Source organism: Myotis davidii, unplaced genomic scaffold (genome assembly GCF_000327345.1).
Source record: "Myotis davidii unplaced genomic scaffold, ASM32734v1 scaffold189, whole genome shotgun sequence".
NCBI classification, from domain to species: Eukaryota; Metazoa; Chordata; class Mammalia; order Chiroptera; family Vespertilionidae; genus Myotis; species Myotis davidii.
The window spans coordinates 3,991,470-4,008,553 of NW_006383017.1; the positions used below are offsets into that span (position 1 = coordinate 3,991,470).

Sequence of the window (17,084 nt, forward strand, 5' to 3'; positions counted from 1 at the left end):
GAAGTCCCGCTTGTGCACTTAGAAATCTCTTGCTTTAAAAATAGGGAGCATCGTCCTTTTGGGTGGAATACTTACTAAACGTAGGGAATTTTGGCTGCACATGATATATCATGTAGAAATGAAATAATTCCCACCAATATTTTCATGCAGCTCCATTTAAAAACTGTGAATGATATTTATGTTTGGAGAAATCCAAGATGCTTAAGCTAGGACCACCTGAAGGTTTGTTTTAATATGCAGTGCTTTCAGATCGACTACAATATATATCGATAGATACACATAAAGTGTATATGTGCACGCAGCCATTCTCTAGGTGCGTGCATATGTACACAGACATGTGTATGCCTGATGTATATATACAGACAGTATGTTTAATAAAACCTTTTGCAGTTTTACTTTAACAGGCAGCCATTGGAGTATGCAGGTTAAGGATCCTTTAATCTAGAAGGCTTGATCTTCCAATTAACCCATGTAGCCAGACTTTCATTTACCATTAATTAGCTGCAATTCCACTATATGGAGATCAAGCCACTTTATTGAGACATAACACTCTTTTCCTCTTTCTTTGCATAGCTAACTTAGTATCTAAACTGCAAAAAAGGTACTAAAAGAGACTTCTCTAAGATGTTGTCTTTAAAGAAAAGATTGTGCAAAATCCTCTAGCACCTCCTCCCTCTCCCAAGAGAGGTGAAGGAGAAATTTGAGCTTAGAAATGATTTTGTTTTGGTGTCTTTTGCTGTCTTGAAATGTATCGCAATATTCCTCTCACCCAATCTTGTACTAGCTGGAGCACTGAAGGGGAACTAAAAATACAATATACTTAGTAAACATTTCATACAACAGAATTGAAGCTCATAACATAGAAAGAAATCGTCATGCAAAATGTTATGCAACAACAATGTTATTTTGTGCTGACATTGAGATTTGAAAATGTTGCATATGTCAGACGTAGCTAGACAAAAAAAAAAAATGTGGACATTTGGAAATAAATGCTCTCTTTCCCAAAACCTGGTGTCGAACTTGAGAGCCCGAGCCTCAGCTTAGTATTCCAAACCAAAACACATTTCAAGAAGGAAAATGAGCGGAAAAGCAAACCAAACTAGGAAGCTGCCGAGTAAAGGAATGGGAGAAGTTTATGGTACTTGATTTTGGCCTAGTCCTGCCGTTGAGCCTCTGACATAAAACGCTGGTCTGCATTTGGGTGGGCGTAGGAGGCCCAGGAGTTGGCCGGGGAGCGGCTCAGGTGGGTCAAGACAGACGGTAAAAAAGTAAAGAGACAAAGTTGACTTTCACAAAGAGTGACCAATAGGATGACGAACTCTGAGAACTACCAAACAAGCAAGGATGATAAAACACAAATGGGGAGCCGCTGCTTTCTCGGCGTCACTGCCCCGTTACTGGACTGGACTCTGACCAGTGCCACCAGCACCACCCTACGGAGATGCTGATTGGCTGAATACTCAGACTGGACGTCTTTATCCAGAGGGATGCACGGGAAGGATGGTAGCAGCATCACTGACCGAAACAAGACACACTTTTGCACAGTCACGGACGCCTGGATGGTAAAGACTGCTCCCTCCTCTTGGTGAGCAGAAATAGCTGGGAGACTGGCGTCTCCCCCTTCAAATGCTACTCCCCCTCCTACGGAGCCTTGCCCCTTCTACTTAAACCTCTCTGTGCTTCGGTTTCCTCATCTAGAATTTGGGAATTCAAATACCTTTTTGGTGTACCTTTGCAGGGTCGCTGGTAAGAGCAAATAAAACAATGCATGGACTAGATCTCTGCAAAGCCTAAGGTGCCTACCAATGTTTATTGTTCTCGCCAATATTGTGCCAAGGCAGGAATTAATTGCCTCGCAAGAGCAGATGAAGGGCCGCTATTAGTTCAAGTGCGCTAGGGAATATTCTTGCTCCCTTTGTGGAATTTCAACATGTCAAAATCTGTCATTTGGGGGGTGGGGGTGGGGAGAATGTGCGCTATCTGATTGTTTCCAGCTCATTTAATTATTTTCAATTTGGAATTTTCATGGCTTTTATATTGTGGGTTGAATCATATATAAAAGCTTGCCAGCTTATCAAATATGTTACTTGCTATTCCAAATGTTAGAATGCCGTAATCAGCACTTGACCCATCTGTCTGTGGTTGACAGTATCAGCACAGCAAACATCCTGGAACAATGGCCGCTCCTTCCACAGGCCCAGGGCACCCTCCGTTCCCCACACCCTCCCTCTGACAAGCGCCTCATTAACCTCGGACCTGCCACTTCCCAGTAGTTCCCGTTTATAGAGCAGCCTGCGCGGTGAGAGGGGACATACTCCATTGCCAAGTTTGCTTGAATTTTCTACTGGGAAAATGATTTTTACTGCGGGCTTATAGCAAAGTGTAATTCTAGCAACATTAGTGAAAATATCCGCGATAGGAATAAATACAATATTCTGGCAAAACTATCGATTAAAAGCAAAAGTTGATGACATTTTTTTCTTGCGGGGTCACCTCAAAGTTTTGAATGCATGGCTAAAAAAATTCTTTAGCAGTCTCCTCTTATTTAAATCTTTTGTTTGTGAAAGATTGTGCGTAAATGGGATTTAGAAAAATCAGTTTTAAATAACAGCTACTCAAAAGAGGACAATGACTGAGTCTTTGTTTTTTTTAAAAAAAGTACTCCTGTTTAATTTTTCTTAAAATCTGGTCTTCTGTCTACAGCTGAGTTGAAAGCTAGGGACGTCTCTGATAACACAACCTAGTAACACCTCCTGGCTTTTTAATGAATGTGTGCTACCTGAGTGTGCAGTTCTCATGGGAACTCTCTTTCTCACCAGAGAACAGGGCCTGCGTAGACAAACCCTTGCACTGGTTTATAGAACAATGAAAGGTCCCAGGCTGATCCGTAACCCGCCAGGCAACAGCTACATATTTCAGCCAATGGGTCTTGATGAAAAGTTGTGAAGGGATTCCCGGCTGCCAAGTGTCTGCCCAGAATTCTGACAGTGAGGTTTGCCACTATAGAAACACAAGCTCCCTAGTTTTTCCCCCTCACGGAGCAAAACAAAAACATCATACCTTGGTTTCCAACTTCATTTACCCAATTACCATTGCTCATGTTTACACAATTAAATCTGTTTGGCTTCCCGAGAGAGAGTCACATGTGACTGCAGGAAACAAAAAGAGAATTCCTCTGCGTGCTCAGCTCAGCCAAGGAAGGGAAGCATCCAGGAGCGAGAGGCACTCCAACTAGCCCTTAAGTAACCTGAGCATCCGGGCTCCAGGGAGCCAAGTGCTAGCCCCTGAAATATCATGTGAGACATGGATGTGCCTGATGGAAGCCCACTCACTACAGGCTCCAGTCTGTGGACGTGTCGCGGAAGATGCCAGTGTTTGTATTGTGCTATTACTGCAAATCACTAGCCCATAGCCATTTGCTAGGATTTGGGACTCGGGGTGGGTAAGAGCTAGATAGGAACAGAAAGCTAAGGACATAGCCACGGCACGTTTCCCGGGACCCTGCCTCCCTCAAAGGATGGCTCCATGGGCCTTATGTTTAATGCAGCATTACAATTCAGCATCATTTCCTCAGTGGGGCTGTCAATGCCATACAGTGATCCCCTTGCAGGACCATCACTCCCTTTCAGAAGATTCCATCTTTAGGGGAGGATGAGGTATGCGGTCATACAGACTGCTGGATGAATCATGTCTCCTTTTCTCTGCTCTTTTCACTGCAGTTGTCTGTGTCTCTTCTGTGAAGCATGCCTCTGAGCCTGCCCTACTCCTACTCAAAGCCTTTAAGAGATCCCTTTCATAACAAGAGCGTGCCTTCAGAACAAAGCTCAACTCCTCTGCTGATACCCCTACTTGTGCACGTATGGCCTTTAACAATAGCAAACCATACACATATCCCCCTCCCTCTATGCCCAGCGAATTATGTGTTTCTGGGGCTTGAACAGAGCCTGCCCAGGGCAGGTCCTTAAGGTGGGAGGAAATCCTCAGTGGATCCCACCCAGTGCATTGCTTTCATGGCAAAGCAAAGACTCGGTGTTGCAACACGCATAGACCGGATGCAGCAACTCTTCTCTCCTAACCAAAGCCCCTGGTTACCTAACGCATGTACTCAGCTGAACTGTGAATCGTGAAGAGCGTAACCTAAACTTCCAAACCTGAGAACAACTTTAGGTGTCTTAATGCAATTTAAAATGATTTCAGATAGTTAAAAATACTTTCTATTTAAATTAAAATAACTTGTATCTACAAGGAAGAAATAATGCTATTATGGTATTTTTCTTCTCCAATTTGGTATCTTTGTCCTTAACAATGAGCTGTTGCACTTAAAGAAAGTGAGCTTAATTCTGGATCGACACAGTCAGTAGTGGATATCTGCTATTCTTGTACGTGTAGTAACCTTCCTCCGGAGAATTGCCTTTCCTCCACTCTAAGTGGTTCTGGTGTGAATGTCAAGCAATGAATCCCACAGGGGCAGTCATGTGAGCCAAGCCAGGCCAACCATACACTGGCACTGTCATGGAAATTCTGATTGGCTCAGAGATTAACATGTGACTCCAGCATGCCAATGAGACCCTTCTCTGGAATTTTATACAGTTGCTTGGAGAGAAAAGCTTGTTTTCTTTTAGGGTTTATTTAGCTAGGTTGAAAGCTGGTGCTCTCTGTGACCATGTTGTTCCCAACCTCTCTACCATGACCTCCAGTCACATTAAAGACACCTGTCAGCAGTTGGAGAGATTAAAACACACTAACATTCTTTATCCTGAGACCAGTTCCTCCAGGCATTTCCTAGCTACACTGGCCAAAAATTCCCTTTCCTTGCTTAAACTATATGAGGGTGTGTGTGTGTGTGTGTGTGTGTGTGTGTGTGTGTGTATTTTGTCACTTGGTTTAGAAGGAATACTGATTTAATAGTACTATTAAATATCCACCCAGTCCCCAAATAAGCTTTCACATATATGGCCACAAGCTCTCGGGGCAGGATCTTGGAGCATCTGGAAGGATGATGAATAGAGGCAAACACTGAAACAAGGCCAGGGGCCCCTTCTTGGGGAACCAGCCCTTGGCCTCCAGGATGACGTCCTCCTTGCAATGCACCAAAGAGCCTGGCCTTGGTGAAGACGCTGCAGCACCTGGCTTTTCCCTTTACTACGGGAAGAATGTAACTGCGTGTTTTACGTCCGTGCTCTCCACTATAATGTCAGCTCCCTGGGGGTAGGCACCATGACTGCTCTTGCTTGTTGCTCACTCCCTTGTTATCTGGCATGGATCCTGGAACTTAGTGGGTATTTAACAAATATGTGTGGAGCTATAGTGCTATGTTTTATTTTGAAATTAATGATAAAAAGATCAATCAACTGCCTCCTATATTCCACTGACATCCAAACTGCAATCCCTGGATCAGCAGCTCCGCACCACCTGGGCACTTGTTAGAAATACAGGTTTCCAGGCCCTGGTCCAGACCTGCTAACTCAGGATCTATGTCTTAACAAGATCCTCAGGGATTTGTATGAACTTTAAAGTTTGAGATGTATTCTTTTATATTCTAATTCTGAAATAAAACAAGATATCCATGCTACACATTTAGATTGAGGCATTTTCTTTTAAATAATAATAAACATAATAAATATAATGATGTTAACTATGCTAATAGCCTTTTCGGAGTATGTGTTTCAATCTTTGCAACAACCTTTTGGGGGAGGAAAATAAAAGTGAGGTTTAAAGAGGTTAAAAAGCTCATTGGAGCCAGGATAGCGATTTAAGTTTTGGTGCCCAGGCTGGTCCTGAGGTGGCATTTTCTTGGAGCTGCGTATCCAGGATCCTGTCCTGTGGACACTGTTCGTCTTTAGTTGTCATGCTGAAAATTCGGGCCAGATTTGCTGGGGTGAGGCCATCATCTCATGGCAGAAAGGTAAGGTCACCTGGTTGGGGGTGAAGGCTCCTGAATAATGTGCAGAATCCCAAACTAGGGTCACTAACTGCCCATCTTATTTAGAAACCTCTAGGCCTCAGTTTTCCTGTCTTTCAGGTGACTGTTTGGGACTAGATGATTGAGAAACCCCCTTTTAGTCTTACAATTTTATCACTAACAATCACGGTGTTTCATAGCTTACGAGTTCAACATGTAGGCTTAGGAATTATGCTCATGTTCAAATTCTGTCTTTGCCACTAACTAGCTGTGTACGCTTGGGCAACTCACTTATCATGTCTCTATTTCTCTCTCTTTGTATTTCCATATTCAAAGAGTGAATTCTTATTTCATTGAGTGTAAGTGGCACATTTTAACATTTCTGAAATTGGGTGCATTTACATTTGATGGCGTCTAACAATTTAGTTGGCAGCATTGTTATGTTCTTAGGAGTATATAAATTAATGGCACATCTTATAATTGATGGCCTTTTAGAGCCAAAGAAATATGGTAATAAAATACTACTTATAGAGTTGTGAGAATTAACTGAGATATGCATGTAACTACTAAATACATACTAAATTCTCAATAAAGGACAGTTGTCATCATCGTCATCAGCAGCAGAAGCAGCATCTATTTTTTTTTTTCTGATAGAAGAGACACTGGTTTTATTTTTATTGGTTTATGGCATCTTTTTAAACACCTTCTTTCCTCTGGGACCCTCCTTGGTGACAATGTTGGAAACATGTTCCTCCTTGCCCTCCTCACTTTTTATAACATAGATGAGGTATTGGTCTACAAAATAATCTGGGCTTGGAAACCTGAGTGATGTGTCCCTGAAACAAGAAGGAAGGGAAACATTTAGTTTCCTGTGTAAGACATGAAGCATGAGGTGGTACTTGGTGGGAGGGGATTTGCCCTTGGGTAGGTGGCTCTGCACCATGTGTTCAAGGATTGCAAGCTTAGTTGTCTCTTCTTGTCCTTCAACTGGGCTTGGACCTGTAGGAAGTTTGGCTGAAGACAGGGAATGATACTGAACCTCAGCACTACAGAATCTGCTTGGAAGTCCTTTGGGTGAACTTGTCCTACGTTAGAGGGTTTCTGTCAATTTGGAGAAAAAAGTCTGCAGTTCTTTGGGAATCTCAGGAAATCTCAACTGCCCTGAGGAAGACTTCACGATGGAAAGATTTGGGCAGTGATCTGGTCTCAGAAAGGACTTTTTGCCTTTGGGTAGTCTTCCTGGATTAAAAGTAGGTATTTTTGAAGTTAGCCATTCATTGATAACTATCCAAGTGCCCACCACATCAACTGGAAAGGTGGGAGAGAAAAGAGATGAAAAAGCATGGTGTTTGAATTTAGAAAAATCTGGTTCAAATCCTGCTTGAGAAATTCTCTTATCCTCTCCAAATCTCAGCTCCCTCTCCTGTAAAAGGGGTAAAGATGGAGTCAGATTCTCCATATGAAGTCCTTAGCCCAGAGGTGGGTTGGCTGGCTGTATATCTATCTCTGTCTGTCTGTCTATCTATCTATCTATCTATCTATCTATCTATCTATCTATCTATCTTCTATCTATCATCTATTTTTATATAATAAGAGCCTAATATGCTAAGTGTCTGGTCGTCCAGTCGTCCATTCAACCAATCAAAGTTAATATGCTATGATATGCTAAGGCCGCTCAATTGCTTGTATATATCTATCTACATCTGCTTATCTATCTACCTATCTTTTAATTTAATTTTGCAAATCTTTGGTATAGTTGAAGAAAAAGTTTTTTATTTTAAGTTTCAATAGAATTTTTATGATGCTCATAAAATTATACAATTATTTAATCAAGAATTGAGGCAAAACAGCAATAGTAGTATATCCATAGAGCTTGCTGAGTTCAGAACATGTGATGACTTAAGTGGAAATATATTTAAAATAATAAATTTATGTGCAGGAGTCACAACTTTTTTTCCATAGAGTAGCAGCCTTTTACTTTTTTGAGATACTGTAATTAAACTGAATATTTAATTTTTAATAATGCCACCAGACAGAAAGCACAAGTCCACCAAAATGCCATCTGCCGAATCCCATAGCCTCTCTAAGCACAGCCTGAGCAAAGGGCTCCTAGCTGTCCACACTCCACCCAATTAGGGCGTGTACTCCAGCCACGCCCTGCTACCTCCATACAGTTGGTTTTGAATACCCATCCATATATTTGTGCTTAGATCCCTCTGAGGGAATTGAAAAAGGAGAGAGAGGGTAAGAAGAAAGATGAAAAGATCTGGAAAGAAGTCATTATGATTGTGATTGAGGTTTGTTTTGCTTGGAAGCCTCAGCCATACCAAGCTTCAAACCCATCTCTGCTTTGACCTTAACTTTTAGGCCCAGTTTTACTCAAGTCCCCCTTCTTAGTCCTTTCTCCCCATCAAAGCCAGTATGATTGTCCTGGAGTGCCAATCACCAAGCCACCCTCTTGCTTAAAGAGTCTTTAATGGCTCTCTATCACCTTTGGATGTGAGATGTGTGGAATTTTTCCTTTGGAAAATCTATATGCCTTCAAAAGTTGGCATAGAAAAAAAAAGTGGGCATAGATTCCAGGCTAAAAACTTTGGACCATGAGATATAATCTGAACTCTATTATTAGGGCATATCAAGGCTTTTGAGATCTTGCCTCCTGTCTACATTGCCATCATCAGCACCCTTTACTACCATCATTTCATTTCATTGCAACCACATTGAATTACAGAGTAGTTAAGACTATGGCCTCTGCCTGGACTCAGATTCTGTCTCTACCCTTATTCTACTAGAAGTGTGTTATTTGACCTCTCTGCATCTCGGTTTGCTCTTCTCTAAAATGGGAATAATAGTTGTATTCACCTCATAAGGGGTTTTGAAGATTAAATGAGCTTAATACATATAAAGCACTTAATAGTCATACCTGCTACATAACGCACACTGAATAAGCATTAGCTATTTTTATTAGCTATATGGTTTTACGTATTTGCACATATTGCTCTGTCTAGGATGCCTCTCCACTACCCAATCCCAGTTCCCTTTCACTGATTCTAATTCATCTTTCAAGATGCAGTTCAATCCTTCCAACCTTGGGAAGATTTCCAAGGCATCTGACAGTGACCTCTTATGCATAACACATTGGTGCAGCTGCATACTTAATTTGTAAGTGACACTAGGAACCCATTTGCACACAGTCTTCATAGGTTATCAGCTGTTCCCTGTTGTTTACATAGTCCCTGGATTGCACTACCGCACCTGGCACATGGTGGGCCCCACTAAAAACTTGTTGAATGAATGACAGAGTGAATGAGTGAATGAATACCTTCCCTTCTCGGGAGAGAAAGGCACATGTGTCTTGAACATAGGTTCATGAGTCTTCAAATACTTATTGTCAGTCTGGTGCTTGGCACGTGCTCAAAAATGCTTTCTGAGTTGATCTAAAATATGTCCATCTTGGATTAAATGAAATAGGTTTAACTTCAATGAAACAATAATAATCTTTTAAGAATCCTTTAACCTTAAAAACGAAAGTTAATACTATATTTTCACTTAGAGCTTTCCTTACAAAATGCTTACAAGTTTTTGGACTAAACAAGAAGAACACATCCAAAGTCAGAGAACTTTCTAAGAGCTTTCCTCTGACGAAGCTTCTGCCCGGTGCTAGCGCCCTGCTTCACCACACAATAAACAGAACAGCACAAAGACAACTTCTCTCCGTCTTGGCTGATAGACATCCATCAGAGAACACAAACTTCTCAGTAGGGTAGGAAACAGAAAAGAGAAATGAAAAACAAAAGGGAAGATTCATTGGGTTCAGTAACTATTTTTAAAAAGCACACGAGGCCAAATCCCTGGAATCCGGAAACCAAGGATGAAAAGTTCTGTCCAAACTAGAATTCTGTTCCTCCAAAGCTTATGCCTTTATGGAAATTCTACTCTATAAAGGTTAGCATCTAATGGGCATGAGGGGTATTTAGACAGCACAAATTAACTCCTTAAGTATCATTGCAACTCCACACCAGTCTTTGGGAGTACATACATTAAGGAGCCGTTAAAAAAAAAAAAGAAACTAAATATAACTCAACAATCCTGATAGTTTATAATGCATATACAATTGGTTCACCTGCGTCCTTTTGATTCTCTATTTGAAAGAGAGAGCACAACGAGGAGAAAAGAGAGAGAGAAACAAGAACACATATGCAGGATTAATGAGCAAGTGGACCACAATGCCCCCCACTTATGTGTGATATATGACATTGGAAGAAAAGGTCGCCCTTGGGTTCCCACCGCCCCGAAGTGTGGGGGCCAGCAAAAAAAGGCTCCTTCACAGAGGTGAAAAATGCTGCACAAATAGAAAATTAGTAAAATTAAGTTTAATGTGAAATCAAGCTATGAAACATACATGAACTTTCCAAGTGACAATTAAGTCATATGTTCTAGCCAAAGCTTAGAGGACAAGGACAAGTCAAAATCTCCAGAGAGAACAAGGAGAAGCTTTTCAGCTTGAGAGAAAAGAGACAGGAGGCATGTAAGATCTCATTTTTACAGAGAATGGACCACCTCATGTGATCTTATACCCACAATAGTTTGACATGTTAAACATGGAAAAGAAGGCCTGATTTTGCCCCAGCTGTCCTTTATCTGACACCTAACGTATTGCTCCCGGCCTAGATGCTACCTTTTTATTGTGTACCAGTGACAAGCACTTTACAAATTGGGGTTACACACAAGCAAAGTAAAAATGCATTCAGGTCACAGACAGAGAATAACTGAAAAACTTATGGACAAATCTGAGTTTATCACAAACAAATGGCTTAATTGTCTAACCTGTTTTAGGTTGATAAAAAGTGACTGGACTTCTCACACTGGATTTCACAGACAGAATCAACAGACAAGCCAATGCTAAACAACTTGAAGCAAGGAGAGTGAGTTGATTGGATCTGTATTTTCTTGAAATAATGAAAACAGAAAGAGTGAAGACAGCATGGCGAGGAGTGGTAGGTACTCACGAATGGTTAAATCCATCACTTGGGAGGCCAAGCAGAAGACAGGATGCTCATACATTTCTCTCTTTTTCCCTATAAAAGAGGATTTGGGCATGCAAGAGGCTTAGGTCAGAGGTAAAGAGGTTAAAGGTCATAGGTTAGAGGAAAACGTTACATTAGCTCAAAGGAAAATAGCCACAGAGTATTTTGGGATAAACACAGGATAAAGGAAAAAGGAGTTTCAAAATCGGAGATCTACTGGATTAACCATTCAGCATGCCGTGAGTCACGAGAGAGATTGTGACCATGATTTTACACGTCTCTTTAGAATTGTTTGCAAGAATACAATGACCAAAAACATCATGAGTCAAGGGAAACAGAATTTCATTGATTTAAGGCTCCAAGATACTAAGGATTTCAGACTTTAGTATCTAAGGCTCTTGAGGTATTTCTTCATAAACATAGTCTCCAGCAAATATTACTACAACTTCTTTCCAAAATTCTCTGGAAACTAAGCTGTCAGTGCTCACAGAGGGGCTCAAATGTAAAAATGGACGGTTTCTTTTCTGAGTGTAGGATTGGAACCTTGTAAAAGAAAGTTGTTTGGTAGTAATATCTTTACAGCTGCAATGTCTCAGCCTATGGTGGACTATGTTCATGAAAGAAAACCTGATACATGCAGCCAGAGGATGTTGGGTTGTCTGAATTAACAATCCCAGCATGCTTTGAAATTGGCGTCACAGCCACTTTTGCAGAGATAATGTCAAAAAGTGGCTGAGCCAATCGCGAACAAGGAAGGAGAGAAGCAAAGAGAGCAGGTAGTGTGGAATGAGGTACTTCTCTGAAAAGAGAGTTGGAAAAAAAAGATTGGTTTCTTCAAAGAATCCCCAGACCTAAAAGTCACAGTGCAAAAGATAATTAACACAACCAAGAAGAATTGAGGCACAAAAGGAAATTACAGACCAGCTGATCTACTTTGGAAATGAATGCATTTTTACTTACAGATCTTAAAGTTTGTTTTTGGATATATTTATCTGAAAGAAGAGAGCAGATCTTACCAAGACTAGTAATAGCTAGACCAAGACCTAGGAGGCAGCAGCCATGGCAACCGAACGTTTCTTGATTCCATCCCATCTCTGGCCTCACCTAGAATTATTAGGTGCCCGGTTGGCATTACCAAATACAACCAATCATTGAGTCCTGGGAAGGTAAATGCTGGAACAATTATTTTCTAATATAGCTCTTTTACCAATCTTCTTGTTTCTCTATTTTTGTCACTCATTACCAAGTCAAGAGTTGATAAACATCCTTTTAGTGCCCAATTCTTAAGTGTTTCTCCCTGGATGCATAACAATGAATTCATTACCACTGGTACACAATTTGCATTGTCAGACAGACAAAATTGAGAGAGGGAGACATGTAATGTACAGAACACTGTGAATTTGACATGATCTTAGCCTAATTCTCTAGGGAAATAAGGACTTTGGCAGGTAACTGATGGGTTCTGGTAGTTGGTTAGGTCTTTTTTTTTTTCCCCCCAGTCATGTCCTGAAGGCAAACAATGGGTATTTGCTGGCATTTCACATGTGAGAGAACATCAGATTCCAGAATGCGAACACATTGAGTTTTGCACACAGAACTTCCACATTTATACACTTACACCACTGGTCAAGTTGGGTGTGGTTTTCAAATCACCCTATAGCAGCCAACAGGGTAACAATGAAAAGTGATTAATAAACTGCAAATGAATAGGTCCCAAAGAACCATATCTTTTCAAGTAGAGTTTACTCAAGGTGACTTTGGGGTAATTACTTGGTCATCAGTGACTGCTTCCCTAAAACTTGAGAGGGCAGCGGTGATGACCATCCTACATTAGCCAATAATGTAGCAATAACAAATGAAATCAAAAGCAAACTAGGAGCCGTCAGAGAGGGCTGGACATTAATTTGCCGTCAAGTTTGAAATGCTACCAAAGACAGCTCTTCGTAAGTTCAAGGGACAAGAAAGAGTTCAGCAAAATCTTGATGTTGCTTTACTCAGTTATTGTTTTACTTGCAATGCCATCAACAGTGGACAGCAAACTGCTTTGTTTTCCTCTATTTAAAGCAGGTAGTTATCCCACAGAACTCTTTCATTGGAAGACATCAGCCACTTAGGGCTGACACAGACTCTCAGAGGGGCCTCAGTGACCGGATAACATCCCACGTTTAATATTCTTCCCCTACAAAGACTGATGTCTGAGCCTCTGACCTTCCATTCATTTATTTGGCCACACCCAAGGAAGAGTTCACATTTTCATATTTTGAGTGCTTTCAACTTTCAGCTTAACATACTCAGCTGGACCCCTGTTTCCTGGTGCCCATCAGAAGAGAGAGAGACTTCCCCAGGGAGGCATATGACGTTTTAAATTAAAACCTGGGGGCAGAAGGGAACCTTACCTTCGATTTTGGCATACTCTGATAGCCGGGAATAGTTGACTAAAGCAGCCTGCTTTAGACATTTACGGATGACTGCTTTTACCTCCTCTTGTGGCACTGGGGTAACGATGTCTTTCATCAAAACCTTAAGGCAGGGAAGGAAAGGTTATTCAGATGGTTCAATTAGCTGCCTTACTCATTTACATTTCTTAGAGAGTTCAAATGCAGTTAGAATGGCAAAGCCTGCCCACGAACCAGGAAAGGTCTAGGAACATATCTTCAATAGGTCCAACTATTTGTTGTCTGGAGAGAAAACACCTAGATTTTGGGCAGTTTCTTCATGCTTATTTTGATATATTTTTTTAAACATATTTTATTGATTTTTTACAGAGAGGAAGGGAGAGGAAGGGAGTGGGTTGGAGAGTTAGAAACATCGATGAGAGAGAAACATCGATCAGCTGCTGCCTCCTGCACACCTCCTACTGGGGATGTGCCCGCAACCCAGGTACATGCCCTTGACCGGAATTGAACCTGGGACCTTTCAGTCCGCAGGCTGACACTCTATCCACTGAGCCAAACCGGTTTTGGCTTATTTTGATATTTGATGAATGGTAAACAATACCTCAAAATTACAGTCTAGGTCATTCAACCACAATATTCCATTACAATTTTGTTCATGTTTCTATATTTGTGGAATCTGTCTTTGACTTTCATTCTTACCCTTTCCAGGAGTGAGAGAGTAGCTTTCAAAGCACCTTCGGGTCGACCAAATGGAAAGCAGTACCTAAAAAAGAGAAAATTCTTCAGGTTGCCCGATTTGTTACACTTTAGCATGAAGTATACTGAAATTTGATTCCTATAGACGTTCTGTGAGGAACAGAAAGTGCTTTCTATTTTGTCACGTTGTGTTATGTTAATCTGAATTCACACCATCTATGTGTGTATATAATGTATATATGTGTATGTGTGAATGATGACTGAAGAGAGACTCTGCAGACGTCTGCAGCAGACAAGAATATTTAGGGTGATGACAAGGCTCTGTGTAGATTTCTATTGTGAAGAGAACCATTTGTTAGCTCAAAGGAGACCTTAAATATTATTCTAGAGACCAGCATTATAAAAATATTAGTTGAAAGAGGGTAAGATTAATCCCTAAAGGATTCATATGGAAAATGAAGGAAGGTCTTTTAAACAAATTCATGATTCTGCACATTGTCCTTCCTTGCTTGTGGTTTTTAATAGTCAATGGATTCTCCATTATTGGCAATGCATCTTGCATGTAGTGAATGATCAATAAAGATATATCTGGGGGGGGGGGTCTGTGTTAGATATCACTAGGAATTCCACTGACTGTTTTAAGCTGTCACCAGCCCTTTGGGACACTGTTCCTCATGGTACAAAGGGACCAGCATGGGCTGCTTACACTCAGACTGGCCTGGGGCAAGTCTTGAACCTCTCTCAGCCTCAGTCACTTGTTGTTTAAATGGGGACCGCAATAACTTCCTTACAAAATTGTTCTGAGAATAAAAAAATAATGAGATGCTTATCTAGCCCCTGCATCTGGAAGGGCCTGATAACAAGGATGTATTTATTATGCCATTATAAATGTGCTTCTTATTTTTGAGTTACTGGTTCAGGCTTCGGGTCCGGAGCCACAAGTGCAGCGTTAGAGTGACGGATTTGTCCCAAGGAGAAGTGGGCCACACGGCACAAGGCTCGAGGCAGCCGCTCCTGCTGGCTCCAGGGTGTGGAGAAGAGCCAACCTGCAAGGCCCATCAGCTTTCCTTCCCTGAGGAGCAGCTGGCCCTGTCTCTGAGGGGAAGGTGCCTTCTCCTGTGGGTGCCACTGCCTTCCTTCCCTGATCACATGATGTGGTTCACAAGGCCTTTCAGTGCTTTATTTAGAAAACCTGAAGAAGCTTCCAATACAACTTTTTAAAAAATATATATTTTAGCATAATGCTCTCCAGTTCCATCCATGCTGTTTGCAAAAAACATATTTTATTGATTTTTTACAGAGAGGAAGGGAGTGGGATAGAGAGTTAGAAACATCGATGAGAGAGAAACATCGATCAGCTGCCTCCTGCACACTCCCTACTGGGGATGTGCCCACAACCAAGGTACATGCCCTTGACCAGAATCGAACCTGGGACCCTTGAGTCCACAGGCTGACGCTCTATCCACTGAGCCAAACTGGTCAGGGCCCAATACAACTTTTTAATGGATTAAACAAAAACTAGGTTCATGACCAGGGTCAACTTATACAAGAAGGGGCTGTTCCTTTGGTGGAAATAAAATGACCTTAAGATTTCAAAGTTTCGAGCTATTGTGGAACCCAGTCTTATCGGTTTGCTTTTTCATTCGGTTATTTCTAAATATCCAATGTGTATCTGATTGACTTGCCATTTCAGTAAATCAAACCCCCCTAGACTTCCCCTCCTAAGGAGCCCCTCTACCCCAGATCCTTACCTAAAATGTGTAATCTGATTTTCCAACAGAACTCGGAGTCTCTCTTTGATTTCTTCAAAACGTTCCTTTTCTTCCACAGTCACAGTTCCGATCCCATCGGGCCTGAAGGAAGACATGGCATGAAGTGACAGGAACCTCGTGTGCCGACACCATCAAATCAAACCTCTAACAGGAGGAAACTGTCTCTCTCAGAAGAACAATGGCAGTGACAGATGTAGCCTTAGGAGAAGTCCTGCTTCTCAGAGCTGGTTACTAAAGGGGATGCGGTGTTTGGGGTTATCATTTGGAGACATTTGCAAAATTGTCGCTCATTTATTGTGAAATGGTAAAATGTACAAACTAGTGGCTTGGAGGTTCAACTTTTAGGTCTGTGTGTCTCATAGTTTCTTAAAATTTTTAACTATTTGCCAACATTTTTTAAATTAGGAAAGTTTTGTAATACAATTCTCTTGAAAATTTAGAACTAGCATTAGCAAAACAAACAAACAAAAAAACCCAAATAATTTGATTAAAAATTGGGAAGACAACTTGAATAGATGTTTTTCCAAAGAAGACATACAAATGACTAACAGGTAGATGCTGAGAAGATGCTCAACATCATTAATCATCAGGGAAATGCAAATCAGATTCACAATGAAATATCATCTTGCACCTGTTAGAGTGGCTATTATCAGAAGGTCAAGTATAACAAGTGTTGGTGAGATGATGGAGAAGAGGGAATACCTGTGTACTGTTGATGGGAATGTCATTTGGTGCAGCCACTGTGGGAAATAGTGCAGAGCAGCGGTTCTCAACCTTCCTAATGCCACCACCCTTTAATACAGTTCCTCATGTTGTGGTGACCCTCAATTTCATTGTTACAAATCGGAAATAATTAAAGCATAGTGATTCATCACAAAAACAATATGTAATTATATATGTGTTTTCTGATGGTCTTAGGTGACCCCTGTGAAAGGGTCGTTTGACCCCCAAAGGGGTCGTGACCCACAGGTTGAGAACCACTGGTATAGAGGAACCTCAAAAAATTTAAAATAGAACTACCAAATGATCCAGCAATCCCAGTTCTGGGTATATCTGAAGGAAAGGAAATCTTGAAAATGCATCTGCACCCCCATATTCATAGTAGCATTATTGACAATAGCCAGGATGTGGAAATAATCCAAGTGCCCACTGACAGGTAAATGGATATATATTTCACATATATTTTCATATATATTTCATATGCATATAACATATTAAACGTATAAAAGATATACATATAAAACAAAGGATAAAGGAAATGTAAGCTATTATGTGTGATGAAATATTCAGC

General features: G+C 41.1%; 1 protein-coding gene across 1 annotated transcript in view; it reads right to left on the reverse strand.

The window, feature by feature from the left end:
- The window catches only part of CADPS (Ca2+ dependent secretion activator), a 346,095-nt gene that overhangs the window by 98,582 nt on the left and 230,429 nt on the right, over window positions 1-17,084 (reverse strand). Inside the window, exons 13-16 of the mRNA XM_006779138.2 lie at window positions 15,773-15,874; window positions 14,025-14,088; window positions 13,326-13,449; window positions 10,026-10,043 (exon numbers count right to left, since the gene is read on the reverse strand). Of these exons, the coding sequence (XP_006779201.1) occupies window positions 10,026-10,043; window positions 13,326-13,449; window positions 14,025-14,088; window positions 15,773-15,874 (308 nt within the window). The remainder of the gene's footprint in view (window positions 1-10,025; window positions 10,044-13,325; window positions 13,450-14,024; window positions 14,089-15,772; window positions 15,875-17,084) is intronic.